At 41.8% G+C, this 15476-nt stretch overlaps 1 protein-coding gene across 8 annotated transcripts in view; it reads left to right on the forward strand.

The window, feature by feature from the left end:
* Positions 1–15476, forward strand: part of GULP1 (GULP PTB domain containing engulfment adaptor 1) — a 590342-nt gene that overhangs the window by 422084 nt on the left and 152782 nt on the right. For all 8 annotated transcript variants that reach the window (XM_075829911.1, XM_075829914.1, XM_075829910.1 and 5 more), the window contains one exon: positions 9388–9459. In XM_075829911.1, coding sequence (XP_075686026.1) covers positions 9388–9459 — 72 coding nt within the window. The remainder of the gene's footprint in view (positions 1–9387; positions 9460–15476) is intronic.

Genomic DNA, 15476 nt, shown 5'->3' on the forward strand with positions numbered 1-15476 from the left:
TATTGCATTATCTACAGAGGGCACTGTGGCAGCATCTGCAGAGGACTCTGTGGCAGCATCTACAGAGGGCACTGCGGCAGCATCTACAGAGGGCACTGCGGCGGCACTGTGGCAGTATGTACAGATGACACTGTGGCATTATCTAGGGGTGTGTTGCATTATCTACAGAGGGCACTGTGGCATTATCTACAGAGGGCACTGTGGCAGCATCTACAGAGGGCACTGTGGCAGCATCTACAGAGGGCACTGTGGCATTATCTACAGAGGGCACTGTGGCATTATCTAGGGGTGTGTTGCATTATGTACAGAAGGCACTGTGGCATTATCTACAGAGGGCACTGTGGCAGCATCTACAGAGGGCACTGTGGCAGCATCTACAGAGGGCACTGTGGCAGCATCCACAGAGGGCACTGTGGCATTATCTAGTGGTGTATTGCATTATCTACAGAGGGCACTGTGGCAGCATCTGCAGAGGACTCTGTGGCAGCATCTACAGAGGGCACTGCGGCAGCATCTACAGAGGGCACTGCGGCGGCACTGTGGCAGCATCCACAGAGGGCACTGCGGCAGCATCCACAGAGGGCACTGCGGCAGCATCTACAGAGTGCACAGCGGCAGCATCCACCGAGGGCACTGTGGCACTATCTAAAAAGGGGCTGCCCAATCTTGATATGTGTGTCTGCCAAACGCTGCCAACTGAGCCGCCGTACTGCATTTAGCAATACTTAAACCGGAAAACTGGATTGTTGAAATAAGCACGTGGAGAATTCTCTCAAATTTTAAACCTAGTGGTATTATTATAGTAATATAGTGTTATAATAGTTCAAATAACTAATTGATTAACAATAATTTTGTATTGTATCAAATTTGAAAGTAATGCGGCCCGTCAACTTCCCATTTTTTCTATATGTGACCCGGCTGAGTTTGAGACCCCTGCCTTAGAGGCAATAAGTGTAGGGAATAATAGTGCTAAAGCTTAAGGTAATTCAGTCCATTTAAAACTAACAATCTTCAGTGGGCATTTGCAACTTCATTTAACCCAAGAATACATGGTTTTACTGCAAATAATAAAAAGAATACACTTTTTCTCAGATTAAAAGGTTTGTCCCTTAAAGGGAATGTGTCGCTGGAATTTTTTTTTTTTTTTTTAGATAAACAGTTAGTGTATACATGATTAGACATTGCTATAATTTTTTTTAATTTTTAAAGTCAGGAAATATTATAAATTAGATTGTAATGTTCAAGCCTCCTACACTGTGTGCAGCCATTTTTTGAGCGAATACACAGTGTAGTAGGCATACATACAGTGGTAATCACACACTAAAACACGAACATACACAGACATGACTTACCTGCTCTTGCCGCCGCCGCTCCTTCCGGTCCGTACGCTCCGTCTGCTCCCTCCGCTCCTAGTGCTTGCTTCAGAACACATGTCCGGAAGCCGCGACCGGAAGTTGTCATCTTACTGTCCGGCCGCGGCTTCCGGTCCACAAGAAAATGGCGCCGGATGTCGCTCGGCCGAAGACCTTCCATTTGGACTGTGTGGGAGCGGCGCATGCGCCGTTCTCACACAGACGACATACACCATAGTGAATGCGAACGGCTCCCGTTCGCATTCTCTATGGGGATGTATGTGCCGTATTCCATCTCTGTATATGTCGTTAATCGACACATACAGAGATGAAAAAAAAAATGGCAGCCCCCATAGTGAAGAAAAACTTTGAAAAAAAAAAAAAGTAACACACAAATAAATAACAATTTTTTTAATAAAAGACTAAAAGCAAATTGATCTAAAAAAAATTTTTTTCGCGATACCCTTCCTTTAACAACACTTGTTTTATATTTATGACCATTTAGACCTCTGGGACCCCTAACGTTATTGAGTGTTAGGGGTCAGAGTTGTCTGTACGTGTGCAAGTTCTCTCCAACTAAATAAGACCTTTAGAAACTATGGGTTCTTGGCTGTTTCTTTTGCAGAATTAACATAGATTTAGCATGGAAACATTACCAAATTTGATCTGGTTACAAACTATGACGGCTTATTATGTACTCATTTAGTTTACTGTATATGGACTGTTTATGTGATATAACGCTTAATAAAAAAAACTAAACAAGAAACTCTGTCAAAATCTTGTAATTGATAACTTATTTAACCCCTCCAGGACCGAGCTCATTTTGGCCTTCAGGACCAGTCCCATTTTTTCAAATCTGACATGTGTCACTTTATGTGGTAATAACTCTGGAATGCTTTTATGTATCCAAGTGATTCTGAGCTTGTTTTCTCGTCACATATTGTACTTTATGTTAGTGGAAAAATGTGGTTGATAAATTCATTGCTTACTTGTGAAAAACACCAACATTTAAAGTAAATGTACAAAAATTATGATTTTTCTAATTTGAAATGTATTTGCTTGTAAAACAGATAGTAATACCCCATAAAATAGTTACTATTCACATATTCCATATGTCTACTTTATGTTGGCATCATTATTTGAACTTCCTTTTATTTTTCTAGGACGTTACAAGGCTTACAACATTAGCAGTAATTTCCCACATTTTCAAGAAAATTTCAAAAGGCTATGTTTTCAGGGGCCCATATATTAGAAAGCCCCCATAAACTGCACCCCTCAAAGTATTCAAAACAGCATTCAGATAGTGTTTTAACCCTTTAGGCGTTTCACAGGAATTGAAGAAACATAGAGGTGAAATGTACAAATTTCATTTTTTTTTGCCAAAATTTATTTGTAATACATTTTGTTCTGTAACACAGAAGGTTTTACCCAAGAAATTCAACTCAATATTTGTTGCCCAGATTCTGCAGTTTTTAGAAATAACCCACATGTGCCACTAGTGTGCTATTGGACTGAAAGACAGGCCTCAGAAGCAAAGGAGCACCTAGTGGATTTTGGGCCTTCTTTTTATTAGAATAAATTTTAGGCACCATGTCAGGTTTAAAGAGGTCTTGTGATGCCGAAACAGCGGAAACAATTTTTACCGATTACGGCAATACCCCATTTGTGGTACCGTAATTAACTGCTGTTTGGACCCACGCAGGGCTCAGAAGGGAAGGAGCATCATTTGGATTTTGCAGTGTAGATTTTGCTGAATTGGTTTCTGGGGGCCATGTCGCATTTACAGAGCCCCTGAAGTACTCGTACAGTAAATATTCCCCAGGTGTGATCCCATTTTGGAGACTATACCCATCAAATAATTAAATTAGAGGTGTCGTGAGCATTTTGATCCCTCATGTGTTTTATAGATTTTATTAGATTTGAGCCGCGAAAATTTTCTAGAAATTTTTAACGACGTTCTCTGTGCAGTATAAACAACATGTTTACTTTATTTTGTGGTTTGATATTACTATGGCAATACCAAATTTATATAGTTTTTAATTGTTTTACTACCTTTACACAATAAAACCACTTTTTTCTAAATAAAATAATGTTTTAGTGTCACCATATCCTGAGAGCCATAACGTTTATATTTTTTTGTCGACGGAGCTGTGTAAAAAACTGTAGTTTTTATGGTACCATGTTGGGGTACTTGCGACTTTTAGATGACTTTTTACTCAATTTTTTTGGAAACAACATGACCAAAAAAGGACATTTTGCCATTGTTTTTTATTTTATATTATTACAGTGTTCACCGTGCGGGATAAATAATATGATATTTTTATAGTTCAAGCCGATACGATTGCGGCGATACCCATTATGTATAGTTTTTTCTTTTTTTTCTTTTTTTTTCTAATTATAAAGGACTTTATCAGGGAAACAGGTTGATCATTGCTTTTATTACATAAAACTTTTTATTTTTTATTTTTCTAAAACTTTTTTTTTTACACTTACTTGGAGACTTGAAGATCCGATCTTCTGAATCCCAGTACAATACACTGCACTAATTATGTAGTGCAGTGTATTGCAACCGTCTTTTTAGAACCGACAGTTGGACCTAATAGACTTCCGTACCTGGCCGACCAGGAAGCCATTGCTAGGCTTCCTGGTTGCCATAACAACAATCGACAACCCGCGATTTTTCACGGGGGGGGGGGCAATGAGGTACAGAGGGAGCCCCCTCCCTCTGTGTTAATCACTTAAATGCTGCTGTCGCTTTTGACATCGGAATTTAAGGGGTTAAACAGCGGCGCTGGGAGAGAACTGTGATTGGCGCTGTTGCAGTGGAATCTCGGCAATATATTACAGTCGACACTCGCTGAAGATCAAGCTAGCACAGCTCCTGTGCTCGCTTCATCCTCAGGGCAATACTGTACGCGCATTTGCGGGAATGCACCGCTAAAAAGGACATACTGTAACGCCCATTTGTGGGAAGGGGTTAAAGGGTAACTAACGTTTCAGAATTTTTTTACATATCATAGTGACATGTCAGAATTTTGATTGGTGGGGGTCCGAGCACTGAGACCCCCATCGCTAAAACGAAGCTGCAGAATTGCTTGTGTGAGCGCTGAGCTGCTTAGTTTCTAATCAGCTTTCCTCGGAAAGCTGATGTGACGGTGTAGGGGCCAACAGACTTTCTATTGAGTCCGTACACCGTTACATTGGCTTTCCTAGGAAAGCAAACCAAGCAGCTCAGTGCCCACACGTTTGCTTCTGCGCTTCGTTTTAGAGATCAGTGGGGGTGTAAGTGCTCAGACCCCCACCGATCAAAACTTCATGGCCGAAACGCGTGTCGGGGTGGAGTGATCCTGTGTAAGGAACCTTATGTGAATTTTGTTATAACTTCTTTATGGGTATCTCCTTATGATTTTTTCACATGTCATTTCAGTATTCTATGTCACATGGTTTATTTATTAACCTTATACTAGCTCTAGCTCCATGTTCTGAATTTGCATACAAATACCATTATATCAGATATATCATTATTTGTTTCTATGTATTGTTACTACTGTTTTCCTCCACGGGCTGACACCATTTTTCATCATCGTATGTTTTTTACTCTTGTATTACAATACAATGTTTAATAAAAAGTTTTCTATTTTTCTAAAAAATGTGTATGTGCTATTACTGATCTCCTCTATATAAGCGATCTAGTTACCCATTAACCCTTATACCAGAAGTGTACAATTTACACTTTGGAATGCTGCATTAAAAAAGGGGATTTTAACTTTTATTTCTTATTTTCCAAATAGGAGGGGATGTTTTTTTATTTTGTAGTCCTTACGTGGGAAAAAACGTCCAGAGACGGGAAACAAATACACGGTGTCTTAATATTTCCATATTCTTTTCTGAGGCAGTTCATTATTTACCCATAAAAAGAATCTCCTATTCATAGCAATGCCAAATATGTACATTTTCTACTGCATGACTCTTCTATAGAACTACAAGAACAAAGCCCCCTTTTTAGTTTTATAAGGGTATGTGCAGAAGGGCTATTTTCAGCCGTTTTTCGGGCCGTAAACGTCCCGAAAAACGGCTGAAAAATCGGAAGCAGAACTCCTACAAACATCTGCCCATTGATTTCAATGGGAAATACGGCATTCTCTTCCGACTGAGCTTTTTTTTACGCCTCATTTTCATTGACTCAAAAGAAAAACTGCTCTAAAAACGTCTGTAAAAAACGCATTGAAAATCGCTAGTTTGATTAAAAAATGGTTGAAAATCAGGAGCTGTTTTCCCTTGAAAACAGCTCCGTATTTTCAGCTGTTTTTTGTTAAGCGTGTGAACATACCCTTAGGCTGTGTTCACACTGAGTTTTTTGCAGGAGGAAAATTCCTCCTGCAAATACTGCTCCAGTAGGTTTTTGCACAGTGGTTTAAAAAAAACTCGTCAAAACACTCGTCGAGGTTTTTTTTTTTCCTCTTTCTGACTGATTGAAATGGGGTTTTGGAGGCGGAAACCGCCTCAAGATGGGTCATGATGCTTCTTTTTACCGCGACGTGTTTTTTTACTCGCGGTAAAAAAACTCGTCCAACTCCCATTGAAATCAATGGGAGGCATTTTCGGGCGGTTTTTGAGGAGTTTTTGGGCGCAGTTTCCGCGTCAAAAAACTCATCAAAAAAACTCAGTGTGAACAGGGCCTTAGAGCACTCTCTCCAGGAGTTTTACAGACAATTAAATATCTCTGTTCACTTTCACAGTGCGGGGTTGGTTTGTCATGACATTTCAATACTATTAGGGCATGACCACACATGGCGGAATTCCTCCGCAACTGTCCGCATCAATGCCGCACCTAATCCGGGTTGCGGATTACGGCTGCGGATCTGCACAAAATGTGCAGTAAATTGATGCGGACTAGCTGCTGCGGACTGCGGGAAAAGTGCTTCCCTTCTCCCTATCAGTGCAGGATAGAGAGAAGGGACAGCACTTTCCCTAGTGAAAGTAAACGATTTTCATACTTACCGGCCGTTGTCTTGGTGACGCGTCCCTCTTTCGGCATCCAGCCCGACCTCCCTGGATGACGCGCCAGTCCATGTGACCGCTGCAGCCTGTGCTTGGCCTGTGATTGGCTGCAGCCGTCACTTACACTGAAACGTCATCCTGGGAGGCCGGACTGGAGACAGACGCAGGGAGTTCTCGGTAAGTATGAACTTATATGTTTTTTTACAGATACATGTATATTGAGATCGGTAGTCACTGTCCCGGGTGCAGAAACAGTTACTGCCGATCGCTTAACTCTTTCAGCACCCTGGACAGTGACTATTTACAGACGTCTCCTAGCAACGCTCCCGTCATTACGGGAGCCCCATTGACTTCCTCAGTCTGGCTGTAGACCTAGAAATACATAGGTCCAGCCAGAATGAAGAAATGTCATGGTAGTAAAACCAATACGCTCCGCAGCACACATAATATCTGCGGACTTCATTGCGGAATTTTGACTCTCCATTGAAGTCAATGGAGAAATTCCGCCATGAGTCCGCCACTGCTCCGCAACAGACAGAGCATGCTGCGGACACCAAATTCCGCTCCGCAGCCTATGCTCCGCAGCGGAATTTTACGCCTCGTCTAAATGAACACTGCTAAATTAAAGTGTAAGTCAATGGACAAACGGCACCGCTGCGGATTAACGCTGCGGAGTGTCCACAGCGGAATTTAAGTGAAATTCCGCCACGTGTGAACCCAGCCTTAATGACACTGTTCAAATGACCTAGTAGTGTTATCAAACAGAGAACATAAAATAGTGAGGATTGCGTCCTTAGGGCTTGTCCACACGTAACAGAATTGCTGCAGATGATTTCTGCAGCAATTCCATTTAAAATAGCAGACTTTCCACTGCGGCAAAAACGCACCATTTCCTGCATTTTTTACTGCAGAAAATTGTGCAGATTTTGCTGCGTTTTTCTCAATACTGGTAGATGGTGACATCTCCTCTGAAAAACGCAGCAATTCAGTCCACTTTCCACAGCAGGAATTCACATGCTGCGGTCTGAAATATATGCACCGCAGGTCAATTTCTGCACGGAAATTTTACGCAGCGTGTGGATGAGATTCGTTATATCTCACCCACTTTGCTGCTACTATATTCTGCTGCGTTTTTTCCGTCCGCAATTCCGGACGGAAAAAATGCAGAAATTCCGCTATGTGTGGATGAGCACTTCAGCCAATTGTATGTCTGTTCTGTGCAACAGTTTCTCTCTCCCCTGATTTTATTATAACAGGAGTAGGGAGAGTATTATTTACTGCACAAACACTTTTCCTGTGAACGCTCTGATTAGTTGTCATAGTGATCGCAAGATTGAGACCTGTACCAATAGGCCCGATGATGTCACCAGGACCAGAGGCTGGTAGTAAGATCAGGATCCGGGTGTTGGGGCTACTGTGGGGGACATATAAATATAAATCCAACAAGATATTTGTGTAACCCCATTTGTGGGAATACAATGACTGGAGAGATGTTAGCTACATATCAAATTACAAATCCCAACAATCCCAGCTGCCTAATCCTGTCTTCTTGCCTGAGGATTTATTAAGAGAAGGTTCAGAGTGCCTAGCAGGAATTTGTAGTTTGATATGCAGCTGACATCCCTTCAGTGATTGTATTCCCCCAAACTGGCGTTGAACTTGATTTTTTTTTATTGTTTTTCTGCTCTCTTTTTTTCTCTCTTATTATGTATGTTCCCACGGGTCAGATACGCTTCGTAAAAATCATGTATTTGACCTGGAATTTCCGTAGCGTAAAAAAAGCGCCCATACTTACCCCTCCGCTCCGGCCTTCTACAATGACGTTGCAGGCCATGTGACGCTGCAGCCTGTGATTGGCTGCAGCGGTCACATGGGATGAAACGTCATCCCAGGAGGCCGGACTTGCGGAAGAAGGCGGGCATTCTGGGTAAGTACGATTTTTTTTTTTTCGGAGTTGCGATTTGTAATCGCTGCAATTACACCGCAAAAGCCGCAGCACTTGGCATTCTGTTGCGGGTTTTGCATCCCCATTGAATTCAATGGGGAAAACCCACAACAGAAAATCAACAAAAACGGAGCATAAATTGACATTCTGCGGAATTAAATTCCGCACCGCAGGTTAATTTATTAACGTTTACGCTGCGTTTTTTTTCCGCAGCGTGGGCATGAGATTTTCTAAATCCCATTTGCTTTGCTGCTACTGTAAATGCTGTGGAATTTCCGCACAGAATTCTGCAAAGTTTACGCTACGTGGGCCTTAGACAGCTACATTGCAGCGAGATCCTTTCAGCTGGAAACATTTAAGGCCAGGTATTTTACCACAGTGGCCAGATGTGCAGTGTTTACCAGTGGAATTTATAACATTCTATAAGCCAAAATGTTTTACTTTGAGGTGGTTTTAAGAGCGGGCTTTTTATTTATTCTTTGGGTTTTGGTCTGCAGCATGTTCTGGGTGTGCCATTTTGTTCAGCAATGACTTCAATATAAAAAATGCTTCTCCAGGAAATACACAGGAAATACACAGAACCAAATATTATGCAAATACAAATTTATCTTTCTTAAGAGTATTTCAAATGTAAAAGCAGTTGTAATAGTAGTCAGATAATTAACCACGATAATATAATATCCTATCTGCATCCCATGCCATATTGAAATATACCAAAATAGTATTACAAATGCCAAAAACATGTTAAGGAAGAGTAAAGCTGCACTACCCGCAATATATTCTAGATGTATAAACAACAGTGTGTATACAGTATAGAGGATTTGTATTTTCATAATATTTGGTTCTGTGTCTTCTGTTTTTGAAACATTTAAGCAACACAGGACAATCCTTATTTGAAACAACAAAAAGTCCTTAAAAGCGCAGTGACCCCTATTTTTTCAGGGGGTGCCGGTGTTGCTGTTGCATTGAACATTGGTGTCATGACGTCAGTAAAGGGATGTTGTTGAGCCAATTGTGTGATTGAAAGTGAATTTGATTATTTTCCATTTTTCTGAAGTTCTCAACAGTTATTTATGTTTGTTTTTGCAGTTTCTAGGTAGCACAGAGGTAGAACAACCCAAAGGTACTGAAGTTGTGAGGGATGCAGTGAGAAAACTTAAGGTAAAAAGATGAATGTTTAGTCCATGTATATTTATTTCTCATGTATTTTCTTACTTTTATAACTATTATTTTTCTTTTCGGAAATGAAGAAACTTTCTAATATACTTTCTTTTTCAAACCTGAACAGATCGCAGGATTTCAGTCGCCGTCACATGGACCCGGAAGTTCAGAGCTGATGTTCTTGCGGTGACGCGTCGACACAGGCTCTGGGGGAAGGAGCTCCCCCTCCTCTCTATGACGTGGATGAAGGGCCTGGCTGCCTGGCTAAATTCATCAGTTAAGCTAGCCCCTTTCTCGGTCTCTGAATCAGTCGTGATGGAGAAGGGGACTGGCTTAGCTGATAATTTGAGTCAGGCAGCCAGCCCCTTAATCTATATTCTCGACACACAGAGTGGAGCCTGTGTCGAAACATTACCGCAAGAATGGCAGCTCCAAACTTCCTGATCCACGTGACGGGGACTGAAAACCTGTGATCCGTGCAGGTTTAAAAAAGTAAGTATATGAGAAAGTTTCTTAAAAATAAATCGTTTTTCTTTCCGCCAGACAACACCTTTAAAGAAAACTAAACATACAAAATGCACACAAAAAAATCAAATGTCTGGCTATAAGACAACTGGATGCAGCAAGAGCCTCTCCCTCCTGCCCTTTCTGCAGTACGGCAAAGATATTATTAAGCTCCCTACACAGCGAGTGGAGAGGTGCCTGACTGTGAAGGAAAAAGGCCAAACTAGGCTTTTGCTTCTTTGATCAGGTGATCAGCGGTGGTCCTAAAAATCGGCCCTTTGCCAATCATGAAGCGATGGCATATCCTAATGATATGACATCGCTTCTTATAATAGAATAATAGAAATTTATAGGAAGTGATTGCTGCTAAAGATGAAACCATTTAATAGTGTATGGAGTTAGTTATTTTTCACAAAGATAATGATGTAGAATCTGTTATTTAGTTATATATGGTAATAATTTATAAACTGTGCTTACTCTGCTTGTCTGATATTAATTCTTATTTAAACCCTTAACGAATTCGGCATTCTATTACGTCGCTGTCGTTAAGGACTTAGCGCAATACAACGTAACTACGTTGTGTTTATGGTGCATTGTGTTTATTAGTGCAACACAACGTAACTGTACACTGTGTTTATGGTGCGTTGTGTTTATGGTTCATGATACGTTGTGTTTATGGTTCTTGGTGGGGGCTCAGAAGCTGAGCCTGCACCATCACCAGTGGACACCCTGCTGCAAGGCCAGGACCAGAGCTAGCCTCCGTTCTGGCCAATTAACCCTTTAGATGCAGTGCACAAAAGCGAGCGCTGCATCTATGGGGTTTTCTAGTAGATTGGCACCCCGCGATGCGATTCCGGGGTTCCGATGGCTGCTTTGACAGACCAGAGGCCTGACATTGGCCTCCTTTCTGCCAAGTATGGTAGCCTGTTAGGCCCCGCGATGGGGGCGTGGCCTAAAAGGTTTCCGGCCGCAGAGAAAAGATGGAGCAGGCTCAGAAGCTGAGCCTGCGACATCAGCCATGGGTGTCAGCTGTATGTTACAGCTGACACCCTGCAGTAATGGCAAGGAACGGAGCAAGTTACGAACCCTGCCATTAACCCCTTAGGTGACGCGATCTTAACGGGTTGAAGCCAATAGGCATCGACGCAATATGATAGTGGGGGTGCTGATCGTTGCTATGGCAACCGGAGGCCTAAACATGGTCTCCTCGTCTGCCATGTACGGGAAGCCCATAAGGCCCCACCCAGAGGAGGGGCCCAGTGGGCTTGCTGTCAGTGAATAACTGACAGATCTAATGTATTGCACTACATGGGTGGTGCAATGTATTAGAGTAAAGATCAGAGGTCAAGTCCCCTAGTGGGATCAAAGTTTGTGTTGGTATTGGTTGGGGAGGTGTTTTGGAGGGTGGGGCGATTTTGGTATATATATCTCTGGAACTTCAAAATGTCAATAAAAACATGCAATAAAAAAAAGTATCAAAAGCATTCCCTATAACAAATGTGTATAGTACTTTTTCTAATCTCTCTAAACCATGAATGAGACTAAATATCTAAAGTTCCAGACACAATGGAGCAAATATACAGTAGAGAGACAGTATACGTCTCTTAACTAAATCTATAAATGTTATTAACTATTCCTTATTGCTGTAATAGCTTGTCCATAGATACATAGATAACAGTTCCAGTAACCTCCCTGCAATAAGGTAAGTAAAGTAGTTATAAGCCACAATGCTCAGTCCAACTCACAAAGCACCTCAGTTCCCCTCGATTATTTGAACATACAGATGTAGCAATCCTTATCTTGGCTTTGATAGCTTACCACTTAAACCATTACAAAGTAATTTAAAAAGTCAAGTTAGGCTTCGTTCACATCTGCGTCAGGGCTCCGTACCAATATTCCGTCTGAACTCTCCGTCGGAACGGAGCCCTGACTGACACAAACAGAAACCATAGGTTTCCGTTTCCATCACCATTGATTTCAATGGTGAAGGATCCGGTGCCAATGGTTTCAGTTTGTCTCCATTGTGCAAGGGTTCCGTCGTTTTGACGAGATGAATACCGTAGTCGACTACTGGTGATGGAAACCGAAACCTATGGTTTCAGCTTGTTTCAGTCAGGGCTCCGTTCTGACGGAAAGCTCAGACGGAACGTCGGAACGGAGCCCTGACGCAGATGTGAACATAGCCTTAGTTTCTTGCCACTGTGTGTTAAATACTTTAAAAGTCAAGATAAAGATCGCTACATCTGTATACTATGGAGAGAGGCATAACAATCCCTAAAGGTTTTTTTGCCATCTGATACAGACTCCTTCAGACATGAACTTCAGCTCTCCCATTAAGGATTACTTCTGCACCTATATAGTTCTGTAACTAATAACGATTTGACTTACTAAGGAAAAAATACAATAAAATATAAATATTTAAGGGAAAGGCTTATTAGTTGTTCTAGGAATCTGAATTCAGAGATTGGGTTCACTAATCTGTGGGATTACGACCCAAGGTGTTTGGTTGTTTCTTTAAATATTGGCTCTTTTTAACATTGAATATATCTATTACATATCCCATCTATCTATATTAGCCAGTATGGATGGGGCTTATACAAACAATTTCATCCCTGCAACTACAATCTTGGACATCAGTAATAGGAGTCAAGAAATAGTGGGTGATTCTTTTCAAAAGGTTGTAGCTGAAGAGGATTGTCTTGTGCTTGTACCCAAGGTCATCCTGGAGTAGTGTACTCACATTGTGAGATGAGTCTCCAGAATTTTGCCTCATTCAAGTCCTTGCCCCTTTGCAGCTTCTTCCTGTCATTGCCCCATTTGAATGTAGCGAACTTGTATTTTGGTGATTTCTATTATTTCCCTGTCAAAATGATAGTAGTTTCACCTAGGTCAGCATAGGACTAATTATTGTCTAAAGTCATACTAAGCTTTGATTAAATGCGCTCAAATGCACAGGGACATTAAAATACTGCAGTACTGCTAAGTACTACATTCGTCATCAATGGACACTGCATGGTATTAACTTAAAATAACTTTAGATTTACTAACAGCATTGATTTAGACATGTTTGATAATAATGTGTGACTATTCTGAATATTCATGTCAGACGCTAAAGCCTTTATATCACAAATAGACCAGTAGGTGGTGCTAAGATTCCTTGTTCTAATTCAAAAATAAAATATTCATAGATGTACACACTGTGTGTGTGTGTGTGTGTGTGTGTGTGTGTGTGTGTGTGTGTGTGTGTGTGTGTATGTATGTGTGTGTGTGTGTATGTGTATATACAGTTAGGTCCAGAATTATTTGGACAGTGACACAATCTTCATGATTTGGGCTCCGCTGCCACCGCATTGGATTTGAAATGAAACAACTGAGATGCAATTGAAGTGTAGACTTCCAGGTTTAAAGAGGCTCTGTCACCAGATTTTGCAACCCCTATCTGCTATTGCAGCAGATAGGCTCTGCAATGTAGATTACAGTAACGTTTTTATTTTTAAAAAACGAGCATTTTTGGCCAAGTTATGGGCATTTATGTATTTATGCAAATGAGGCTTGCAAAAGTCCAAGTGGGTGTGTTTAAAAGTAAAAGTCCAAGTGGGTGTGTTTAAAAGTAAAAGTCCAAGTGGGCGTGTATTATGTGCGTACATCGGGGCGTGTTTACTACTTTTACTAGCTGGGCTTTCTGATGAGAAGTATCATCCACTTCTCTTCACAACGCCCAGCTTCTGGCAGTGCAGACACAGCCGTGTTCTCGAGAGATCACGCTGTGTCGTCACTCACTTTCTGCCCCAGGTCCTGCATCGTGTCGGCCACATCGGCACCAGAGGCTACAGTTGATTCTGCAGCAGCATCAGCGTTTGCAGGTAAGTAGCTACATCGATTTACCTGCAAACGCCGATGCTGCTGCAGAATCATCTGTAGCCTCTGGTGCCGGCTCGTCTGACACGATGCAGGACCTGTGAGTGACGACACAGCGTGATCTCTCGAGAACACGGCTGTGTCTGCACTGCCAGAAGCTGGGCGTTCTGAAGAGAAGTGGATGATACTTCTCGTCAGAAAGCCCAGCTAGTAAAAGTAGTAAACACGCCCGATGTACGCACACAATACACGCCCAGTTGGACTTTTACTTTTCAACACGCCCAGTTGTACTTTTGCAAGCCTCATTTGCATAAATACAAAAATGGTCATAACTTGGCCAAAAATGCTCGTTTTTTAAAAATAAAAACGTTACTGTAATCTACATTGCAGCGCCGATCTGCTGCAATAGCAGATAGGGGTTGCCAAATCTGGTGACAGAGCCTCTTTAAATCAAGGGGTTGAACAAAAATATCCTGTGAAACGTTTAGGAATTGCAGCCATTTTTCTACACAGCCTCCTCATTTCAGGGGCTCAAAAGTATTTGGACAAATTAACATTACCATAAATAAAATGTTTTTTTAAAATTTCTTTGTAGAGAATCCTTTGCAGGCAATGACTGCCTGGAGTCTGGAACCCATGGACATCGCTAAACGCTGGGTTTCCTCCTTTGTGATGCTTTGCCGGGCCTTTACTGCAGTGTCTTCAGTTGTTGCTTGTTTGTAGGTCTTTCCGCCGTAAATGTTGTCTTAAGCAAGTGAAATGCAGCTCGATCGGGTTGAGATCTGGTCTGGTGATTGACTTGGCCATTGCAGAATATTCCACTTCTTTGCCTTAAAAAACGTGTGGGTTGCTTTTGCAGTATGTTTTGGGTCATTGTCCATCTGTACGAGAAGTGACGTCCAATCAACCTTGCTGGATTTGGTTGAATCTGAGCAGAAAGTATATCCCTGAACATTTCAGAATTCATCCGGCTGCTTCTGTCTTCAGTCACATCATCAGTAAACACTAGCGACCCAGTGCCTTTGGCAGCCATGCATGCCCATGGCATCACACTGCCTCCACCATGTTTTACAGAGGATGTGGTGTGCTTTGTATCATAATGAGCCGTTCCAAGCCTTCTCCATACTTTCTTCCTCCCATTATTCTAGTACAGGTTGATCTTAGTTTTATCTGTCCAAAGAATGCTGTTCCAGAACTGGGCTGGCTTCTTTAGATGTTGTTTGGCAAAGTCTAATCCGGCCTTTCTATTTTTGAGGCTGATTAATGGTTTGCACCTTGTGGTGAATCCTCTGTATTTGCTCTCATGAAGTCTTCTGTTTATGGTAGACTTAGATGCTGATACATCTACTTCCAGGAGAGTGTTCTTCACTTGGCTAGATGTTGTGAAGGGGTTTTTCTTCACCATGGAAAGGATTCTGCGAACATCCACTACTACTATCTTCCGTGGACATCCAGGCCTGTTGGAGTTCACGAGATCACCAGTGCGCTCTTTTTTTCCAAGAATGTACCAAACTGTTGATTTGGCCACTCCTAACATTTCTGCTCTCTACGATGGATTTCTTCATTTTTTTCAGCCTAACGATGGTCTGTTTCACTAGCATTGAGAGCTCCTTTGACCTCATGTTGCGGGTTCACAGCAACAGCTTCCAAATGCA

This window comes from Rhinoderma darwinii, chromosome 6 (assembly GCF_050947455.1).
Source record: "Rhinoderma darwinii isolate aRhiDar2 chromosome 6, aRhiDar2.hap1, whole genome shotgun sequence".
NCBI lineage: Eukaryota > Metazoa > Chordata > Amphibia > Anura > Rhinodermatidae > Rhinoderma > Rhinoderma darwinii.